A 23,930-nucleotide genomic window follows, 5' to 3' on the forward strand; every position below is an offset into this window, starting at 1 on the left:
GTTTCTATATACTAAAAGAAATCAGGGTTCCCTGATGAAATGGCTAATCCCAGGTGTGGGGCAAAAAAGCACAAGGTGAGGCTAAGACCATATGTTGCTGCAGGAAACAAGAAAGCTCAAAAATAAATGGATTCATGTCCAAAGACATGGGAGCACCCTTAAAGAGACCCTCTATCTCAAATTTGGGATAATTCGGACATTTAAGAAAATGGTTAACAGATTCTCATCAAGGGAAAAGGCTCACACATCCATAATGATACTCGAAAGAGCAAAAGAGAAAAGAAAAACTAAAGGAAATCTGTTTTCTGCAGAAGAATATCAGCAAATAACTTAGAAGAGTGATAAAATTAGAAAATCATCATTTTGCAAGCTTCCACGGGAAAAAATGATTCAGGCAAAGATTATCAATGGATGCTAACTAACATCTTTAGCAAAAGGTGGTTGAGACACAAGCAGGAGATTCACCGGTCTCAAAATATCATCCCACAGATGACTCAGTAATTACAAAGGGAAAAAGGTACTTATACAATGGAGAGATCTGATGGTAACCACCTCCGCCAAGTGACCACAAATTTCTAACCTTGGGACAACCTGATATATTGTGTCTCTGATGTGATCCAATGGGAAGAACATAGATCACTTATATCACATTTATATCAAAAGTGTTTAACCTGAATGTAAACACCAGAATAAAAACAAGACTAATTACAACCAGAAGTAGATTATTCTACAAGTCAACTAGCCTGGACTCTTCAAAAAGAGTCCATACCACAAATCAAACAGGTGTGCTGTTCTAGATTAAAAGAACTAAAGAGACATAACAATGAATGCAATGAACCTTGATTAAGCCTCAATTAAAATTAAAAAAAAATAGGGATGCCTGGGTGGCTCAGTCGCTTGAGCACCTGACTTGGGCTCAGGTCATGATCTCCTGGTTCCTGAGGTCCAGCCCCACATCAGGCTCTCTGCTGACAGCTCAGAGCCTGGAGCCTGCTTCGGATTCTGTGTCTCCCTCTCTCTCTGCCCCTCCCCCGCTGGCGCTCTGTCTCTCTCTGCCTCTCAAAAATAAAGAAACGTAAGAAAAGAATTTTTAATAAAAATTTAAAAAAATCATGAAGACCATTGAGACAATGGGGAATTTGAGATGGGTTATGTGAAATGGTATTATGGAATTATTAATTTCTTAGGTATGATGGCTATGTAGGAAAGTGATTTATTCCGAGGTAAGGCAGTTTTTTATTGACCTTAGTCTCCCCAGTCCCAGAACTAGGGTCACACCTGGAGACATGACTATAGGACAGCACCTCCTTCGAAAGGCAATCCCTCCACCCCTCAGCTGGAGAAAGCATGCAATGGAGTGAAAATAATACTTATTGACTGAATACTGGACCCAAGGAAAAATTCTGAAAGAGAAAGGAATACTGTCATGTGGCATTTACATGACACTAGCAAACATTTTATTTTTACTCTGATGCTCCTTCATTGAAAAAATTAGAAATGTTTACCTTGTCGTGAATGGCCCGCCGATTGGAAGGCTGTATTAAGACTTTGTACCCCAGGTTGGTGATCCCTTTGATGTGCCGGGGGGCCAGGGGTGCCCTCCGCTCCCAGGCGTTCACATCCTCCCGCCTCAGGGCCATCACAGCCTTGTGGTGAAGCCCTTTGTACAAGCTGAGCCCTAGCCTGCCCAGTTTGGTCCTTTGTACTCGTAGCATCTTGAAACCTGGTGACTGAAAAGACACCATAAGAGAATAGCGCAATAAAAGGCAGGAGGGCTCACAGATCAGTTCTGGTCTCCTGAGAAATCTGCTGTAAAATCCAACCAACTCAGATGGAACAGATACAAGAGAGAGGAGGAGAACCCTAGATGATAAAAAGTGCTCCTTTACTCAACAAACCCAAATTTCCACCAGTGAGTTTATTTATTTCCAAAATAAGAAAGTACTGAGCAAATTATAGGGCACTAACCAGTATCTGCTAAGCCAAAACCGTTCTTTATACACAATAAAACCTTGGCTGGAGAGCAGAGTTCGTTTCAGAAACGTGCTTATAATCCAAAGCACGTGTATATCAAAGCAAATTTCCCCATAAAAAATAAAGGAACCTCAGATGATTTGCTCCACAATCCAAAAACACTCATTAAAACATGATTACAGTACTGTAATATAGTACAAAATAATAAGGAAAATACAAAATATAAAGAAAAATAAACAAATTAACCTGCACTTACCTTTGAAAACTTCCGCATCTGGTGTGAGGGAGACAAGAGAGAGGAGGTTTACTGTGTAGGACAACTTTCACTATCACTAAGGGAATCACTGCTATCTGTTAGCTCAATGGAATCTTTTTCTTTACATGCAGCTTTAACGAGGAACCTATCCAATGACACTTGCTTTTGCCTTCTTTTGAGGATTTCGCGGAAATGGGACATTGCTTTGTTAAACAGGTGCATAGCTCTCACTGCTACAGTCTTATGGGAGTGCTTCTTTCCTACAAAGTTTTGCACTCTTTCCCACATTTTACACACCTCCCTAATCTCACTCGAAGTGACGGATTCCTCTGCCTTTTTCTCTTCCTCCTCTGCAGATGAGATGCAGATGTTAGATTTATAAAATCTTGCAATTTCAGCCACTTGCATACCTCATTCACACTTCGCGATGATTTCCTTCTTAACGTCCACTGTAATCATCTCCTTCTTATTGCCTTTCTTTTCAACTTTTTCTGCATGGGGCTATTGTATAAGCTCACACGGATATTGACTACAGTACAGTATTAATAAACTCTTGTTATATACTGTATTTAATGTAACTGGCAATAAGGCAGCAAAGGAAAGGGTCTCTATCTGCAGGCAGCCTGACCTAGAATGGAGCAAAGCACTCCCAAGCTTACTCTTGTATGGAAAAGCAAACGACTGCCTTTAGGTGCTTTGAAGTGACAAAACTACACTAGTGCCAGTTGTGGGCACCTTCCAATGTTCTGGAAAATCACTGATTTCTGCCAAACACTGTGACTTGAGACCAAGCATTCGAGCATGGGGAGAGGGGGGCAATCACCCACAACCCCGCAGGAAAACAGAGAGAGAGAGAGAGAGAGAGAGTTGTGATCATGTGGCATTTGGTACCGCATACTACTCATATTACAAAACATCATTCTTTTATCAAGTTAGAATTTATAAGAAATGTTTGCTCGTCTTGTGGAACACTCGCAGAACAAGTTACTCGCAATCCAAGGTTTTACTATATATGTTTCATCAATCATGTGTCCAGCACAAAAGTTTTAAGCATGTTAACCTAAAATGCAAGTACAGGAAGATAATTTGTGCCAATTTTGATGGCATAAAGGTTGGAATCCTATAATCATGTGCAGGATTCTTGACAATCCAGCTCCAACCTCTTTCGAGTTTTATCGCTGACCAATCCTTAAACTAGTGCTACTTAAAGTGTGTTTGGAGCCTGTTGTAGGTCAGTGAACTGCTTTTTACAGGTCCTGTATGAGCTATGTAGAAATAGGAAGTAAGCACTTGTAAATCTTAATATCACATGATCATTTTTGCAGTAATTCATTGTTATTGAATTTTATGAAAGTGTTGGTCCTGGCAGATTAGAAATTTAAGACAACAAAACTAACATGTTTCTTCACCATAGCTGTTAAAAGTTTAAGAAGCACTGTCTTAACCCTCCCTGACTCTTTTGTTGCTATAAACATGCTGTTCCCTTTTTCAGGATTTCCTCTTCATACCACTTCCTCCTGCTTTTATATTAAACCCAGACCTATCTCAACCAGTTTTCTAACTGCTATTCCAGATTGCATAATTCCACTCATTTATTCAATCAAGAAATGTTGACGAGAGGCTTACTATGCATCAGCAGAGAGCAAATTTTATATAAAAGCATAAATATCAAACAATACTCTGTTCCTCTTCAAACGGTTACATATACTTGGCAGTCAAATGTCATGTCAGATGACAATTTACTTTCAATGATTTTATGTTTAAGGATGGCATCAGAATATGGGGACTAAATGATGTCACACCTTCTAGAAATTTCCCACCAATCACTGCTGACATAGATCAAAATTCTTATGGAACACATTTCTGTTACATCAGACTGCAATCTCTAAATCAGACTCACTTTGCAGATGGAAGTTTTGTCTAAACAGTGGCGCATACAAGTGCATTTCCTGGGGGCAACTACCTGCCACTTGAGATAGAAAAATTGTAGGTCAACTCACAACACAACAGACTAAAAGAACAAAGCAAACAGCAAGGAGATCAGCTAAGAAGCTTTAGAAAGAAGAGGGGCAGAAAGAAAAACAATGTCCACAGCAAGCAAACACGCTGATGACAGAGCTCAGGCTAACTTTTACTTGAGCCAAAATACTGATGAGCAAAACTGCCATATATTCTATCTAATTTTTGGTTTATTCATAGTTGTGTTTTTAAAAGAGATTGTATTAGACCCAAACCCAAGCCCGAGCCCACAACACTTCTTCTCCCCAAAACAAAGGGAAACCTGCAACTCTCATAGAACTAAAGTCCCTATGTTCTTAAATAAAACCAATTCCAAAGACAAGTGAGGTTTGTTGAACACACAGATGAGCCCAGAAATGGTCCCATCTTCTGAGCAGGGGCTCTATTTCACACACCATAGGTGACCAAACGAACCTGCATCCACTATTCTTAGTAGCAATTCCTGGAGCCAATATGAGGGAACACATTCAGATAAGTTAGTCTCTCTCCTCGTCCCAAACTTGATTTATAATCGCAGCCTCCTCTCACTCAGTGACCATCCCACCCCTTCCTCCCCACCTCCCTTGTCTGGGGTGGGGGATACAGTGTAGGAGGAGTCACGGACACACACACACATGTGTTTGCAAAGGCAGAACCTTCCGTGCAGGCTAGAAAAGGAAAGGAGCAGGGAGCGACACTCTGAAGTTGATTTGGGAAGCTGCTTTCACTTTCACTTCTTCTAGGGAATTCTCAACTCATAATTTCTGTACCTTTGCTTTTCAATAAATGCAACAGTAGTTAGCAATGATTTAGCATTATGTACCAAGCACTATGCTGAGCTCTTTATAGACATTATTTCATTTCCTCCTTGCAAAAATCTTAATGATTAGATAACTGTTATTATCTCTATTTTACAGATGAAAAACTGAACTGGAGTCCGACTAGAGTTGTTGCTTTTAAGCAGAAGCAGGATTCCCGGGTTAATATTTAATACTTGGGATTTTCTCTTTGTCAAAGCCTGCAGATCCACACCATGTAGGTCTGATGCATGCTACTGCTGCCAGCTCGTTTCAGAAATAAAAGAGATCCATATGGCATCGACTTTACTAGAGTAAATGATCAGTTCTCCCCTCCAGGATGGGGTGCTTCTGTGGATCCCTTTCCCATGTGCCACCGAAAACCCTTCCTGAGTCACTGCCAAGGTAAATTTTAGGTTTCTGGGTGCTTGGAAAAGAAAAAGATTCAATTATAGCAGGTATTACTGTGTTAGTAATTGCTTGAACCTTGAAATTGGGTCTCAACATGAAACTTTCCAGGCCCACCATTCATTTCACCCTAAGGTCATCAAAAAATCTGTAGCAGTGAGGATTTCTTCATTGCTCTTAGGGAGGGCACTGCAGGGTCTGGTGTTTCATGGATATGCTCAGGTGGGCTGTTTTGGATTTCCCTGTCCTGAATTTTGTGGGCTTTTCCAAGAATAACAGGAAATAAACGTAAGGTGTATTTCTGGCAATGCTTTCAATGCAACGAAGCAGGAAGGCCCCTGGCTTATCTACTGGCTCTAGTGAGTTCACTTGACAGTGCGAGGTGCTAATGACAGCCTGTGGCAGGAGAAAGGAGAATATGGGAAAGCAAGAAAATGAGAGGAGAAGACAAAGGAAGAGTCAGAAGAATAAGGAGGAGGAACAGGAGAAGAGGAATACGGGGTAGAAAGAGAAGTGTCACATAGGCAGTGGAGGGAAATAAGACTCTTCTCCTGACAATTTCTAAACAGTCTTTCCTTCAACATATGAAAGACCAATGTTCCAAATACCATAAAAATGAAATTTAAAAGATTCTTCTCTTTGTTTTTATAAAATAGGATCTGCACTAAGATAAATGTTTTTACTTACCTAGGATCAATCAGGAATTTGAAATGACTCTAAACACTTATGGGAGTATTATAGTGAATTACACAGACATGTACTGTGATAGGAGGAAGATTAAGTGGCTGGACGTAGCAATAGAACATACTCTGTGATACCAGCTTACTTCTCTTTCCATCTTTCAACGGGGGGAAGACTTAAGAACTTCTTTTAACTTCTAAATTCTCTATCTTTGCAATGTACACATGAGAAAGGGGCAGAGGGAGGACATGCTAAAATGTCCTTAGTATTTTCTAACCTTTTCAAGAGAAGTGAAAAGGAAAATGGTGATTAGATGACAGGATGGATGGATGGATAGATAGATAGATAGATAGATAGATAGATGGATAGACAGACAGGGCAAGCCTGGCATTCCATACATATCCCACCATTTTCTTTCAGTTACTATGAAATAAAAGATCATCATCCTAAATCACATGAATGAACCAAAGAAGATTTTGTGAGATGTATTCATAGAAAATTATATCTGACAAAAAGCCACCTACAAGGGCAGAGAACCACAGCTCCACGGCCAAGAGTCTTGGCCCACACTACATATTTGGTATCCAGACCATAATAATCCTGGAGAGGCCCGAAAGAGTTCCAAATTAATAGAACACCTGGTGATGGCCTAGAACTAATCCAAATACCTCCCAACCCCAAGGCTTGCTAGAACTAGGCTTGGGCATGCAACAACACCATCCTCCATACTTTCACTTCCCCTTGCGTAGGTACACTCTTATCATGCTTCCACACGAAACCTTTTCTAAAACTGTTAACGCTATGTTAACAAACAAACGAACAAACAAACAAAAAACAGTAGACTTGGGGCAGGGGGAATCTAATATTAATTAATCTGGTCTAGGAATATTCATGTTTTCAAGCAGCTTCTCAAAGTCATCCAAAGATCTAAGATCCATGACTCTTCTGGTCTTTAGCCCACAAATTTAGTATCATTGAGATGGAATGCAAAGTTCATTTTAAGTTGGACTCTAATCCAAAATGTTTATCTGCTTGTCTGTCTCTTTGCTAAACTGTAAATGCTTACTCTGTGATCTTGGTACATAACTTGACCTATTTGTGTCTCATCTGCAAAATGGATTCGTATTGATATCTACATCTCAGGGCTATTGTGAAGTTTATCTGAACTCATATGAGTAAAATACTGAGAACTGTCTCGCATGCTGTTAACACTCAATAAATGTCAAGAACAGAAAAAGGCTCCAGGCCTGCTTCCTCCTCAAAGGTGAGCACAACCACACCACTCACAGAAAACACTACCTTTCTGTCATCTTTGTCACACTGTAGTGAGGCCTTCACGAAGACTCCACATTGATCCCCCCTCCCTTCTTTACATTTTTCAAGGAAAACAAAACAGAGCCCAGTAAGCCCTCTCTTCACTCTGCAGGCATGGGTGTTCAAGATAAATAATTTAAATACAGCATTTCATTAAATTTATGATCGATTTTTTTCACATTTTAGCATCCCTGAAAGAGGAATGCATTTTACAATTGATAGCATCTTAGATTAGATAAAAAGGGTAATAATGTTGTTATTTCCCATGTGAAATATACCATTTCTGTGATTCCATTAATTCCATAGAATTTTTTTTGTGATCTTACCAAGGAAATTTGCCACCGTTTGCAATGTTGTTTCTATGAGACAATTAACAAGATAATATTTCGAAAAATGTAAACTTTTGTTAAATGGGCACTGCGTACATACTGAAGATCACTTCCAAAATCCTGAGCCAAGGTCTGTTAAGGCTTACATAAAGTCTTATTTGGGGGTGGGAGGGAGGATTCCATCGCAAATAAATCAAAGTTCTGATGATGTCACCAGTAACAAGTGAGATTGACAACAAATACGATTGTCTGGAGAACAGGAATGTCACTAGGGAAAGTTGGCCTAGATCTTTGTCCTCCTAACTCACTTCACAGAATGGCCACAAGTGTACAGTGCCAGAAGGTCATGTACCCCTAGATTCACTAATTGTTATGGAGAAAAAGGGGGAGGGCAGCGCAGGTGACAAAGTAGACACAGAGAGAGACATACAGGCATCCATGAAAAGTGCTATTGGTGGCTTTTTTTTTTTTTTTTTTTTTTTTTTTTTTTTTTTGCTATCAAGTATGTGAAAGCTACCACCGGGGTCAATACTTGGGTCCCATGAGTAGCTACATCGGCATAATCACAGCTACACCTTACCCACATTCTGATAACTGATGGCCCACAATATCAAAAAATGTTCACCTTTGTTCAGGTTACTGGACACTCGCTCTCCCCTTCCCTTCTTCTCCCACACTTCACCCCACTCCCCTAAAATCAGTGTCTGAAAAGCACATCTCTTCTGGAAGTTGTCAGGGCATTTAGCCCAACTCAATCAAGCAGAGTAGGTAATAAATGGTGGTCTGCCTGCGCTCCTTCCTCGCTTAAGTGGTCACCCTGGACTCACAGCCCCACAGGGTCTTGGGAGTTTAACTTTCTCATGCCTTCTAGATCCATTAGAGAGTAGCCTGGGGACGGCAGTTTGCTGAGGGGGCCCTACCTAAAGAGAATGGCCAGCCCAAGATGGTCTGGGTGAGAAGTTTATGATCAGAGTTTGGCTAAGCAGGCCAGAGATGGAAAGGGCAACCGCGCACAAAGAAAGCTGGGGGTAAGGGAGAGGATTGCCCCCCACAGTCTCCATCAACCACACACTGCAGCCAGCCAACCACCTGATAAATAAGCGCAGAGTCGGAAAATTAACAGGGTGTTCCTTCTACAGCTTCAACGCCTATCCTTTACTCCCCAGCAACTCCCTTCCCCCGCCAGAAAGAAGAAGAAGAAGAAGAAGAAGAAGAAGAAGAAGAAGAAGAAAGAAGAATAAAAGAAAGAAAAGAAAAGAAATTCTAATTGCCACCCCTTCCCTTTCCTATTCAGAAATTTCAGTACGGCGCCCACAGCCCTTCCCCGCTCCAAGGGAAACGCTCCCAAGGGAGGCCCAAACGCTCGCCACCCTCTCCCTCGCCGGTCCCGGCAACGGCCGGGTTCCGCGGAGTCGCCAGGTCGCCCGCGGCGCAGGGTGGGGGAGGCCGAGCTCGCCCGCCCCTCTCCGAGGACAGTCGGAGCCTCGCCGGCGACCTCCAAGTGCAACTCGCTGGCTGAGCCCAGCCCCTTCGGGCGGCCTCCTCACCTTGTCCTCCCTGCTGTGCCGACCGGTCCTGCCGCCTCCGAGCCCCCAGCTCCGGACTGGGTAGGCTCCGAACTCCCAGCAGAAATTGGGATGGGAGCCGGGAGGAGGAGGTGTTTGCTCAACTTCTGAGGACGTCATGCCTCTTCCTCCCGCAGCCAATCAGCAGCCGCCCTGAGGGAACAACCTTCTGCTCCGCCAATCGGGGGCGCTGCCAGGTGCTAGGTCATGCCCTGCCCCTGCTCCTCCCCGAAAATCCTTCTGCCTTCTAGATCTCTGACCTGCGTGCGTCCTTAGCTGGGGGCATCACGTTCTCCCAGGACTTTGTAACTGTCCGTAGCAAAGGACAGGCGGAGACACTGAAGGACGAAAACAGTCCGGACATTATACACTAAATAGATGTGTGTACCTGCCGGAAAAAAGTTGCAAGCTCACGTGTATTACGTTTATTTAGCGATATACACTTCTCAAAGCATTTTCACAGCTTCATAATAAGCCGATGAAGCCAGATGACAGTTCTTAGAACAGTTGAAGAGTCCAACAAGCTGAGACTAGGAAATTAAGTGTAGTGTATTCCATGAATATTAAGAATCTATGTGTATATGACGAAGTCTACTATTCTTAAAAAGTCTTGAATGGCCCTAAAGGGACAGGGAAAAATGCATTTCATAAAGACTAGCCTCAGCACTAGACACTGAAGAAATGCCAGATGCTCATCTGTGGTCCTCCTAGGGAGTCAATGGTCAAAGAGTAATTTTCCCTCCCGTTTTTATAACTTTCTCCAATACTTAGACTTTTCTCATACCTAACACGAAACTCGTGTCAACAATCTAGAGCTTAGAACATTCTTATAAACTCCACTTGTACTCAAGTGCAGAGAAAATTAAAATCTTTTCTGCAGACTGAGACTGTCCTCTGTTTCTTTAACTTCACATACCCAAAATCATATTCCTAATCACTCCTCTAAAGCCTTTCCTTCATGCTGTTTCCCAGCTCCATTCTTGATATCACCAGCTTCCTTATCACCACTGGGCCAGAACACCAAATCTGTTTCGATTCTTCCTGTAGTCTGTCAACCTTACCCCTGGGGTTGACTCCATCCTTTAAAATCCCTCTACTATCTCTCTTACCCAAACCTCTTTTTATATACTACCTAGATCATATTCCCTTAAGGACACAACTCTGATCATCTCATTAGCCTGAGCAAAAGCCCCTGGGACTATCCACTATTTGTGGACCATTGTGCAAAGTCCTTCACACAACATGTGAGTTGCTTAAGATATGGCTAAGATCAGCCATCTTAGCTTTATTTCCATAGAAGAATCAGCCTTTAACGAACACTGAAACACAGTCTGTGCTTTGCTATATCCTTAAGGATTAGGAGCCTGGATCAGAATCCTTACTTTCCCACCTTAAGCTGTAAATCATGGGCAAGTTACTTCATTTTCAAAAAAAGCCTAGGTTCCCTTATCCGTTGATAGACCAATAACAGGAACTACTTGAAGGGGGTCATTATGAGGATAAAATAAGATGATGCCCAAAGTGCTCTTCCAAGTGTCTAAAGAAACTGACAGTTATTATTTATCTCCCCTCACTGCCTGTCCACTTACCCGTAATTCTTATTGACAAAAACACTCACCTCTCTAAAACTAATCCATCCTTTAGGGTTCAGCTCAAATGCTACTTCATCAATGAAACTGTCTCTGAATATCAAGCAGATACGATCTCTTCCTTCTCTCTTCTGGGTCTGCCTCTCTGGTTGTACTTACCACAGTCTTCCTTATGCAATAGCCATTTCTGTCTATCTTATCTCCATTTTTCATCACCATTGGCTCATAAAAACTTTAATAAAAGCAAGTATATGTTTGTGTGTGTATATCCTTATTCATTTTTATTCCATTGCTTCTAACACAATATTATGCATATGACAGGCCAGTCAGAGTCTCAGAAGGAGACATGGCACAATCCAACCGGGCAAATTAGGAGACACGAAAGGAGTAAGTGTGTGCAGCAGTAAAGGAAGGCAAAAAAAGATGCTGCCACATCCTGGGACTAGCAGCAGTGAGAACCACCTGCAAGCCTTAATGTGGCCAGGGCAACAGATTGTTACCAGGACTCAGAAAGAGCTCTAGCTGTGGTGTAGCTGAAGCTATAGAAGTGTCACTTGACAGTGGTGGCTTTTTTTAGCGGGCAGGAAGCTGCTGAAGGAACCGATAACTCCACCCAGAAGGAGCCACCTAAGGCACGAGTCAACAAACTTCTTTTTGTAGAGGGCCGGAAAATAAAATCTTTAGGCTTTGCAAGCCATAAGGTCTCTGCCACAATTGCCCAAATCTGTCATTTAGAGTGTAAAAAGCAGCCACAGACAATACTTAAATGGATGGGTGTGGCTGGGTGCCAATAAAGTTTATTTATAAGAACAAATTACAGGCCAGATATGGACTGGGGGGCATAGTTTACAGACCTCTGGCCTAGGTAATGAATAACTCCCCCTTCATTCTCCAGAACACAAGGAAAGGCAGAGGGTTGGTGCAGCCCATAAATGTTAGTCCCTCAGAGACAGAGCAGGTACCAAGGGGGCAGAAATTATAGAAGATTCAAAGGAGAATATTCAGCACAAAAAGTGTTCAGCAAATGCTTGTTGAGATTAATGAATCATATGACTGGTTACTGTGAGTTCCTCTACATATGGTTGGACACTCATGGGAAAACTCTTTCCCTGAATGGACAAATTTGGGAATGGGCCCTGGACCATGGTGACTCCACCAAGGATCCATAAGGCTCAGTCAGCCTCTCTCTTGCTTTAATTTGAAACCCCATGCACTTCTGACCTGCCCTCACTTTGAATAAATATTAACCTGGCCCCAAATCCTTCTTCTGTGAATTCTAAACTACTGTTCAAATGCTTATGGTATGCAGGAATTTTGCTAAATATGCACATGAGAAATACTAGTTCTTAAAATGGAGAATGAAAATGTTTTGCATCATAGTCATATTTGTTGTAATAAGTGTGACAGTTCTCAGAAATTTCTTCCCAATGAAAGGGGGCAACAGATGAGATTAAAACAAACCTTGGATATACCCCAAGTCAGCCCCCACAGTCAACCCCTCAGACACCTTCAATATGAGCGACCCATTTCACCCATGTGGGGTGCTAGGTTGACACTCTTAAATTAGAAAGCTGATCTGGGGCCACTCAAGCTGCCTCTCTTTCTCCCCACTTCCTTGACTTCCTCTTTTCCCAAATTGCTGCTTTGGTTTTGTCCTTCCTGAGAGACAATGAGGGTAGTAGTTAGGTATCCAAACCTTGCAGTGAGCTGAACCTAGACATAAGCCCTCCTTTTCCACTCACTAACAAGCCATCTTGTTTCTTCATTTTCCCCATCAGCATAGTGGGATATATCATAGAGTTTGCAAGAAGATTAAGTGATGCATGTTCTCAACATATGTGAGCTATTATTGGTGCTTACTATTTTATTCTGTCTCATCTTCTCCTCCCCCCCCTTTTGTGTGTGTGTGTGTGTGTGTGTGTGTGTGTGTGTTCAGAATTCACTCTCAAACTTAAGTGAACTTTGCTATAAAGAGAAAAGAGGTGAGCATTTGGAGGGAGGTGGTGCAAGGAATCCAGCATACTATTAAGTTGGTTCTGTTTATTTCTCAAGATTTTATGTTTCTTACATGAACAGCAATTTTTACTATATCACCCATAATCTATCCACCCTAATAAATTATTCTATTATAAAGACAATTTTCTTGTAGGCAGAAAGTGCAAAGTCAAATGTACAAAATAAAAAATCATTTAGGAAGGAAAAGTTTCTAAATGACAATTACTACTGTTGCCTCCCCAGTTATCTTAGGAATGAAACATACCTTCGTTATCTTCAAGCAATTTAAAACTCTGATCAGGTAAGGCAAGAGCAGAAACCACCCACAGGTAAGTCGTAATTCCTGCAAACAGGTTTTGGGTCGAGATAGTGATGTCCCACAGGACTGTTCCCTCCCACCCTTTCATTAGAAAGCAGAGAAAACTAATTCCTAATTTACCTCCTCTCCCATTAGCAGTCCTTAAAGAGCATTCCTGAAGACAATAAAACGCAAGAAAATTCCAAGTTCCTCGGCATTTCCAGAGTCAGCCTTTGCTGGTTTCTAATGTTTCACAAAGTCCTCAAGGGTGTTGGCATGCCTTGAGAATTATGTGTGTAGGTGTACCTCACTGGGTCCTGAGTTTGCTGCCCATCATTTCCCGCTTGGTAACAGTTATTAGAAGTCTACTAGGGCTTACAGATTTTCTGTTACGTATCTTGCATTTTATAAATTGGCTGCGAATTGTATGCTATAATAATATAAGCAAATTTGGGGAATGCAAATTTTGGAGTCTATCTCCCCAACAAATGATGGATCTAATCAAGGAAGAAAACTCAGTGCTTTTCTCTCTGCCTTATTTGAATGAAAGTCTCAAGAAAGAAGGTGTCTTGAAGCACTGAGAAAAGACTGGAGAAAGGAGGGAGGGGGTAATTAAAGCAAAAATAAAACACAGGCCTAATTTTTCTGGAGTATTTCTAAGTGTAATTGAGCTGGAGAAAACCAGCAGGCCAGGTAGAAGTAGTAGAGTCAGGACCTTTCATACAAGCCCCAGTCTGGGTCAGGTACTGAATAAAACCAGTCTTTTACCATTGTCATCACACCATAAAGATAGGAAGGAGAACATTTAAAAAAAAAAAAAAAACAACATAAAATTTGGGTTTGTGCAGAATAAGAAGTAGCATCTAAGAAAAATAATCTCAGCATAGGCAAGGTCATGGCAGAAAGAAAAAAATCAGGTGAAGAAAGTACCCCTGACATTGAACTGACACTCATGATAATTGCCAGTTATATAGTTCCTCACAAAAAAAGAACACCAGAGGAGGATGTTCCTGTTGGACGGTGTAATGTTGGCACTGCCCATGATAGTAGGTACAGGCCTTCCTGTCACTAGCACTTACTATTATTGAAGGACCCTAACCCTCTAAAACAAAACAAAGGCAAAAGACAAGAATGTGTGAAATAACCAGAGTGCTGCCTGGGCCAATACACATAGGCTAGCTGCAAATGTTTGTCAGCTGTTTTGTAAACGGGGTTTAAGTAAACACTCCCCCTACCCTAAGAAGCTAAATGCCCACAATGTCAAAGATGTGTCAAGACAAACACCACATCAATGTATAAACTCCTAGGAGTCAGAGACTCTGCGCTCTGTGTCTTTGGAATCGTCCAGTGTCTATTGCTCACCCTACACACACTGAGGCCTGAGGGATCCATGCAGTTATGTGGAAGGAACAGATTTGGACCACGGGTAACACAGGGAAGTGACAAGAACAAAATGAGGGAGAGTGGAAAAAACAAGGATGAAGGATGAAGTGAGCGGAGGGGGCCAGGCCTACAGCAGGAAAGGCAAAATGTATTCACTGCGTGTGAGTCCAGTGCGACAGAAACAAGAAGCTGCCAGCGAGAACAGAAAAGTATTTCAAAAAGGGAAAAGGAGTCAAAGGTTTTGTGAAAAAAAAAAAAAACAACCCAAATCTTAGAATGCATCTGTTGAATTTTAAGAAAGGAATTAGTTCAAGAAACCTTTCACAGCTAGCAACAACGTCAGCTCCTTAATACCTCTCTTCCTTGGGCATGAGGCTGCCCTTGCCCGCTTCCACCCTCAGCCCCTTCTCTCAGCCCCAGCCTCCTCCTGGCTGCTGTGAAAGCACCACGGTTTGGCTTCTGGAAGTCTGGCTGTGCTATCTGCTGAGCGACAACAGTGAGATACCTTCTCGACGGAAAGCAAGGGAACTGTGTCCCTAAGCACCTGAGTTCAGTGGTCTTTGTACTGAGTTGAATAGTGTCTCCCCGAAATTCATGTCTACCTAGAACCTCAGACTGTGACCTTGTTTAGAAATAAAGTCTTTGCAGGTAAAATTAAGGTAAGAATCAAGATGACATCATGCTGGATTCAGGTGGGCTCTAAATCCATTGAAAATGTCATTCTAAGAGACAGAAAATAAAACACATGACAGCACAGGGAAGAGGGCCGCGCGAAGACAGAAGCAAAGATTGGAGTCATGCTGCCCCAAGCCAGAGAACCCCAAAGCACCAGGTACTGGAAGAAGCAAGAAAGAATTTTCTTTCTCTCCCCTTAGAGCCTACAGAGGGAGCATGACCACGCCAACACCTTGAGATTAGACTTCTGGTCTCCAGAATTGTGAAACAATAAATTTCCACGTTTCTAAACCACCCAGTTTGTGGCACTTTGTTATGGCAGCCCTGGGAAACCAATGTGCTCTCAAATCACCAAAGAGCCAGGCTGCCTTCCAATGTCTGGGTGATCGTGCATGTACCGTTATCTGAAGACACAAAACAAAATAAAATCATACAATGAACAAAGAAGGTGAAAGTAACTGCATAAGCAGGAATTTGAGGTCAAGATCACCCTGTTGGATTGATCTCTGACAGCTTGTTTGCTCTAAAAGTCTAGAAAAACAGAAGCTAAGCTGGGGCCTCATGGTGAGCTCTATAAACAATTTGAAATACAGGTACACTGAGGCTGTTTGATCCTACTTTTAAAAGACTTATGCCTAAGGATTTTGGAGAAGCAGCTTTATACCTACAATTTCTACAGACCCATTTAGCAAGAGCATCTCACTTATAATAAACTGTGAAAAGAAAAGTGGTGGAAACAACTTGCTTTAAATCATTGTCATTCTTGACAAGTTGTCTGTAACTTATGCTCCCTCATTAGGTAGGCTGAAGAAAGCTTATCAGAGAACTGGTGAATACTATCGTGAAGATAGCGTCATTGTTATTATACATGGTACACTAGACACAATAACCCCCAGAATGCGAGAAAAAAGTCAGAAAAGGATCACCCTCAGGTGAAACAGGTGAACAGCAACAAAATGGAGGGGAAAGTGGCCAAGTTTAGAAATTGTTTCTAAATGAACTGCTGAAGGACTAAGGTATTTCCCAGCTCTTCTTCAGGAGACCCTGTTGTCTTCTCACAAGGACCTCTATGAGATACAATAATATAAATGAACCATAACTTAATTGCTTGCTTTCTGCCTGAAGGAATGATATGGTGACAAGAGTAGTGAAATTTATGGAATCTAAAAAAAAGTAAACAGGGTCTTGAAAGAGTGTCCTTTGGCCAAACCAGCAGAGTGTCTATGTCCCTACACTAGAAACACAGGGACAGATCCAGACACTGAGGAGCCTGGAGGAATTTTTTTTTTTTTTAAGTAAGATCTACCCCCAACATGGGGCTTGAATTCACAGCCCCTAGATCAAGAGTCACATGCTCTTCCAGCTGAGCCAGCCAGGCGCCGCTGGGGGAACTTTTTAATAAAAAAGGCAAAACTGTGAATTCAAAATGAGTACAGAAGTATTTATTTATACAAAGAAATGAGGGGTGCCTGTGTGGCTCACTTGGTTAAGCGTCCGACTCTTGACCTCAGCTCAGGTCTTGCTCTCAGGGTCATGGGTTCAAGCCCTGCATTAGGCTCCATGCTGGGCATGGAGCCTATTAAAAAAAAAATTCACAGTGAATTATTAGAGGCTTGCCAATTCAGGTCTCATTCTTCTGAAATCTCTTTAAGCAATTAACCAAAAATGTGTCCATAGGAAGTCTTCCGGTTGCAATTCTGGCTTCGCCCGCCATGTAAAACACTCTGCAGCTCCCAGCCACTCCCAGCACTCACGGGGCTCTTGTAAGGGAGGAGCCAAAGCTGAAGGGTATTTTTTTACTTTCTATTACATCTACCTCCATAGAGAAGGTTGCATCCAGTTGTAACACAGACTTCCCTGCATAGGAGAGGATGCACTGTCAAGCAGTGACATGTACTTCTAATTGCAAATTAGTAATAAACTGATATTTTGCCTTTCAATCTCTTTTGAGTTCAATCTGCAGGAGTCACTTCCTAAGAACAAAAAGTGCTGACAACAATGAGAGAGCCTGAATTTGGGGGCCCTAGCTAAAAATATACTGAGACTCACTAGTTGACCAGCCAGCCACACTATATTTTTGACATTTTCAACAAGTGCCACCTGATTCTAAGCCCATATATCCACTTAGCAAGAAACACTCAACTCTTCCCCTTCCCAGACACACACACACCCCTCACAAGATACAGCGCACTCCATTTTTAAAAGACCAATTATGATCTCAGTTTAGGATAAATTCTATATCTAATATGTTCTTGGTCTTGACTGTACATCACAATCACAAGCAAGAAAAATGTTCTGATAGTGATACATAAAATATTTATTTATTTATTTATTTATTTAGAGCACAAGAGCACAAGCAGGTAAGGGGCAGAGGAAGGGGGAGAGAAATAATCTTTTTTAAAAAATGTTTATTTATTTAGTTTTGAGAGAGTGAGAGTGCAAGCGGGGGCAGGGGGACAGAGATAATGGGAGAGAGAGAATCCCAAGAAGTCTCCATGCTGTTAGCTCAGAGCCCGATGTGGGGCTTAATCTCACAACCATGAGATCATGACCTGCGCTGAAATCAAGAGTCAGACGCTTAACCCACTGAGCAACCCAAGTGCCCCACAAAATAGGTTTTTAAAAAAGAAGAACAATCAATGCCATTGTATCAAGAGATAAATTAGGGTCTTAGTTAAAAAGAATCACATCTTAAAAAAAAAAAAAAAAGAATCACATCTTGTTTCCCTAGGACAAGGCCATAGCAGTTCTATTCATGAAATGGAGTGATGGATGAGGGGATGTACTTTTTAGAAGAAGAGTTAAGTTTTATGCGTATTTCATTTCATATACTGCGTTATATGTCTAGATACAGGTGTCTAATCACTGTGTACTGAAATTACATTCATGCATATCTTTACCTTCTGGTAGATCGTCAGCCCCATGAAATCAGATAATGTACCTTATTCACTTTTATATTCTTGGTGTCCAGCTCAGAGCCTACAATACAGAAGGAGCCCAATAAATATTTTATGAATGAATGAGCAAATAAACATACCTGTGAAGGAAATTAACTAGTGTTTGGTAATCTGTTTAGGAACTGAATCATCTACACTGAAGCTTTTCTGTCCATTTTCCAACTCCCAAAGAAAGACAAGAACTCTGGTACCTGAAGCCCTGACGTCTGGGAACTCTGATTCTCTCATTCTATCTATTTGGCCATCAGATTCTCCCAAGGACTATCTTCTCTTGGATTCTTCACTCCCTTACTGCACATGCCCATAAATTCATATCGCTACTCCTTGCAATTATTCTGTAGGGCTGATTGCTCATCTAGAATACTAACTGTTATCTCCCCATATTCTCTATTTTCTGTGTTCCGTCTTCCAAGCTGCATTTCCCCTACCACTTGTAGCTGCATCCCAATGCCAATGGCTGTCCTCACCTGATCCCTCACAATTTGTCCTTCCTTCTATGATGTATCAGTCCATGTACTAGCAGGAAAGAAATGGTAAGCACAAATGCTGGAACTGAGAGTTTAATGAAAGTATTATTTAAAGAGATATGGAGAAAGCTAAGGGGAGCAAAAAGCTTGGGGAAATACCCAGGGACCAGCAATAGAGGGAAATCATTACTACTCCAGAAGTTAAGAGACAAGAATAGTGAATGTTGCTTCCAGAGACTGAAAACAGTATGGAGCCATCAAAGAGGAATTGCTGATAGAAGCTGTATCCATAGAATAGAGCCTCTGCCAAATCTGTGATCAAGAAAAGGTGGGAGAGGGGAAATACATACTTTAACCTCTTTCTCCTCCCATCTTCCAATACTCCATGGCTGCCTTCCTTTGACCAAACTGATCTAGAAGCCAAAGGACAAAAGAACCTTGATAATGGAATCCATAGAGGTCAGTGTCCTAGAGCACAAAAGGTGAAGGGCATGGTATGGATCAAGATATGGGTGGGGAGAAGCAAACAGAGAATAACCAACACAGTCTATCTCCCTTTTGCGTCCACCCTTGACCTTTTAGTGGATGAAGAACTTCTGGTCCCATCATGGAGAAACACAAACTCTCATCAGCCGCAGTATTGTTGTTGAGTGATGTCAGCCCTTTCATACTTCCTATTGGAACCTAAATTGTAATGTTAGCCACCATTAGCGCTCTTATTAAAATGGAAGAAGGAAAAGGGGGAAATAATTAATTAAAACTAGCTTCTACTGTGCTCTGAAGCTGGTCACAAGACCTAAATTGACAATAATAGCTTCCCTGTTTTATCACTCATTCCCTTACCCACTACCAATATCTTAGCAGTACAGAATTCTTTTAATTTCAGTATAGTTGACAAAGAATGTTAAATTAGTTTTAAGTGTACAACATAGTGATTCAACTTCTGTATATGTTGGGGCTCCTGGGTGGCTCAGTCAGTTAAGTGTCCGACTTCGGCTCAGGTCATGATCTCACAGTCCGTGAGTTCAAGCCCCACGTCGGGCTCGGCTCTGTGCTGACAGCTCAGAGCCTGGAGCCTGCTTTGAATTCTGTGTCTCCCTCTCTCTCTGGTCCTCCCCTGCTCATGCTCTATCTCAAAAATAAATAAAAACATTTAAAACAAAACCTTCTGTATATGTTATCCTATGTTCACCACAAGTGTAGCTATCATCTGTCACTGTATGATGCTATTACAATATCATTGACTGTATCCTCTATGCTATAACTTTTATTCCCATGACTTATTCATTCCTTAACTGGAAGCCTATGTCTCCCACTCCCCTTCCCCCATTTTGCCCACCTCCCCCTCTTCTCTGGCAACCATCAGTTTGTTCTCTATATTTATAGGTCTAATGCTGCGTTTTTGTTTGGTTGGTCATTTGTTTTTTTTGTTTTTGTTTTTTTTGTTTTTTGTTTTTTGTTTTAGATTCTACACATGAGTGAAATCATAGGGTATTTATCTTTCTCTGTCTGACTTATCTCACTTAGCGTAATACACTCTAAGTCCATCCATGTTGTTGCAAACGGCATGATCTCATTTTTTAAGCTGTATAATATTCCTGTGTGTGTGTGTGTGTGTGTGTGTGTGTGTACATACCTGTCAGAATGGCTGAAATAAAAAACATAAGAAATAACAAGTGTTGGAGAGGATGTGGCAAACAAAAGAACCCTCAAGCACTATTGATGGGAATGAACGGAATTCTTCATCTACCAAGTTGCCCAAACATTCTTTCCTCCAAAATACGAGTCCTTGATATTTTTGACTTTATTAAGCTATTGCGGTTTTTCATTAATTAGTGCTTTGAGCTGGGAATTGTAGGTTTTACATATATCCCTGTGTACCCTCTCCAGAGCAGCCAGAAGTGTCCCATCTATTTCACAATTTACCTCATGGTTGCTGCAGCAACAAAGTGCCACACTATTTGATCTCTCACGATTTAATCCTCTCCCTGTATTCCATCACAAGCTACCTCCAATGATAATTTGAGTAATGTGATGTTAATGTGTGATACACTATATCCCATTTTGCCCCCACAAAGGAATGTATCCATACACTCAAATATGTGAGCATTGTAATCCTAGAATGCTGTTTTTGGGACCTGCCTCCCGAGGTCACTTCTCAAAAGAATATTAGCCAGGGTCTCAACAGAAACATAATTCACTCAAAGAGTCACTTGGCCTCTTTTTCTTCCCATATCACAGAATTTATCCAACCCAAATCAACAAGAAACCTTAGAGCAAACTCTGGGGGTGCCATCCATAAAAATCACAGAACAAGTGAGCCTCCTGGGGCACAGAGCAAGTCAGAGAAACCTGGAGAATGGGTGTGATGGAGCAGTCAGATAATGACCACACTTTTTAAGTAAGTTGTTTTTTAAGTTATAATTCCTGAATTATAAAATTTAAGGTTGAGAAGACTTCAGTCTTCTTTACTGAGGAAAAAAATCTGTATTTGTCTCTTAAAAGCAATTAATATAAAAGACTATATGAACTTGTGTATGGAAGATGCTCTCAGCTCTAGAAGCCTGAGACCCCACTATCTAAATCCACTTCTTTTTTAAATTTTTTTAAGTTTATTTATTTATTTTGAGAGAGAGACAGAGATAGTGAGACAGGGAAGGGCAAGAGAGAGAGGGAGAGAGAATTCTAAGCAGGCTCTGTGCTGTCAGCACAGAGTCCGATGTGGGGCTCAAACCCAGGGACCGTGAGTGAGATCATGACTTGAGCTGAAACCAAGAGTCAGATGCTTAACTGACTGAGCCACGCGGGCGCCCCTAAATTCACTTCTTAACGGGAAGATTACTCAACAAATGCCAACATGACTTATAATTATTTCACTTTGATTATATTTTCCTTTTGAGGTTTAATGAATTTGAATATTTTGCTGGTGCAATTTTGTTAAAATGGAATTTATCAGTTTTAGAATATAATTTATTACAAATTATATTTGCTATAATTACAGCTAGAAATATTCCTTCAACAATACTATACATGTTTGCCAATGTTATTTAGGGCAAACAAAATTACCACCAGAGCAAATGTGAGCATTTTTTAAATTTCTCATCACCTGGTGGGGATGGCTTTATTGTCACCCAGTTATATCCATTTCATGGAGCCAAAAACCGATTCGAGGAAGAATGAGCAAAAAGTTTCATTTCCTGCACATCCTTATCTCGGCCTCTCACCAGCAACACTCCATAACTTTCCCTTTTGGGTGAACGAGCGGAAGTAAGAAAGAGGTGGGTTGTGTTCAGGACGCTTCTATTGTGGTTATTATTAGCTCAGTAAATGAAGAGATGAAACTGGAGAAGCAATTGCCTTTTGCCCTACTTCATTATGATCACCAAATTTGTCCATGGCCTGTTTCACTGAAGCTTGACCATTAATATTTACACCACTTTATGGCTTGTGCCATGAACACATTTTACTGTTATTATTGATGATGTATTAGCTTGCTTGCTAGCATTTCCGTAACAAAATATCATAGACTGCGTGACTTAAACAGAAATTTCTTTGCTTACAATTCTAGAGGCTACAAGTCCAAGATCACAATGTCAACAGATCTGATTTCTTCTGAGGCCCCACTCCTTGACTTGTAGATGGGCAACTTCTCACCATATTCCCACATGGCCTTTCTTTGGTGCATGTACATCCCTGGTGTCTGTATGCACTAATCTCCTCTTTTTATAAGGCCACCAGTTACACCAGATTAGGTCTCACCTAATGGCCTCATTTTAACATAATTATCTCTTTTTTTTTTTAATGTTTATTTATTTATTTATTTACTTTGAGAGACAAAGAGAGATAGTAGGGGGTGGGGGGCAGAGAGAGAGGAAGAGAGAGAATCCCAAGCAGGTTCTGAATTGTTGGCACAGAGCCCAATGTGGGGCTTGATTCCATAAACCATGAGATCATGACCTGAGCTGAAATCAAGAGTCAGACACTCAACCAACTGAGCCACCCAGGTGCCCCTTAACTTAATCATCTTTTCAAGGGCTCTATCTCTGAAAACATATCTGAGGTACTGGAGGTTAGGGCTTCAACATATGAATTTTGAAGAGACACAATTCAACGCATAATGGATATGTTTATACTGCAACATCAGCCTTGCACTGTGTACAAACCATATTCCTGCTTCTCTGTCAATGCCAGGCTAATGTTTACCTCCTTTTCTTTACTCCTTGGGTTGACTGACATGCAGTTCTTATTATGAAAGCATGTGATGAAGCAGCCTAGTGACAGACAATAACTTTTTAAGACTCTCTTGCGATCTATTGATACCTATCAGGAATCACTTAGTCATAAAAACATTGGCACGGGGCTAGAATATGACTGTATAAATAGGAGAGAATCCTGGGGAGCACATGCTGGAGTAGTGAAGAATGAAAAAGGTACTAAGAGAGTATGATGTGAAACCAAAAGGAGCCAACACAAGGGAAAGTTTGATACAAGAAGAATAAGAGAGTATCTGAAGAAATTTCCAAACCAAAGCACAGGCAGTTGAAGACACTCTTCAATTCTCATGACAGCCAGCATGGCTGTGCCTGGAGCACTTCAAAAGCAGAAGAAGAATGTGTAGTCATGAAAAGGAGCTCATACTGATGAGACAAATAGTATAGTGGCAGAATCAACAGAACTTTGAAGGTGCCTGGAAACCAAGGGGAGACAGGGAGAGAAACAGCAGAATTGAAAACGATTAAGTCTGAGGACAGTGCCTGATATAGTAAGTAGAGGTTAAGAATTGTATTAGAAAATCCAAATACAATGTTCCAGCAAGATAACCTACCTGACAATATACAGTAGGAACTGGGAAATTCAAGACTAGAGTTAGAAAACTTAAGGCTAGAGATAAGGATTTGGCATGTATATGCACAGATAACACAAACCAGGAGCTGGTGAGGATACTGAGAGCAAAGAAAAAGAAGAGAGTTGAGGACATGAACTCTCTGGAACCCTTCTAGACTGGACTATGATTCCATTTATATGTCATTCTTGAAAAGACAACTTATAGCAACAGAGGATAAATCATTAGTTGCCAGGGTTATGGATGGGAGCAGGACGTTATTGGCCTGCGGGAGTCTTGTGGACAATAGAACTGTTCTGTATCTTGACTGTATGGTGGTTAGGGTTTAAGAATTTATACATGTGTTAAAATTCATGGAACTGTTCTCAAAAAAGGGTAAATTTTACTGTATGTTCACTTTA

General features: G+C 41.2%; 1 protein-coding gene across 4 annotated transcripts in view; it reads right to left on the reverse strand.

The window, feature by feature from the left end:
* Positions 1-9,398, reverse strand: part of AASS (aminoadipate-semialdehyde synthase) — a 61,299-nt gene extending 51,901 nt beyond the window's left edge. The window contains exons 1-2 of one of the 4 annotated variants that reach the window (XM_042923191.1): positions 9,305-9,398; positions 1,506-1,723 (exon numbers count right to left, since the gene is read on the reverse strand). In XM_042923191.1, coding sequence (XP_042779125.1) covers positions 1,506-1,715 — 210 coding nt within the window. In that variant the 5' untranslated portion in view covers positions 1,716-1,723; positions 9,305-9,398. Of the gene's footprint in view, positions 1-1,505; positions 2,202-7,857 lie in introns of those variants that run through there. The other 3 variants (XM_042923183.1, XM_042923197.1, XM_042923173.1) reach the window with 3 other exon arrangements.
* Between the last annotated feature and the right edge of the window lie 14,532 nt (positions 9,399-23,930).

Source organism: Panthera leo, chromosome A2 (assembly GCF_018350215.1).
Source record: "Panthera leo isolate Ple1 chromosome A2, P.leo_Ple1_pat1.1, whole genome shotgun sequence".
In the NCBI taxonomy this organism is placed as follows: Eukaryota; Metazoa; Chordata; class Mammalia; order Carnivora; family Felidae; genus Panthera; species Panthera leo.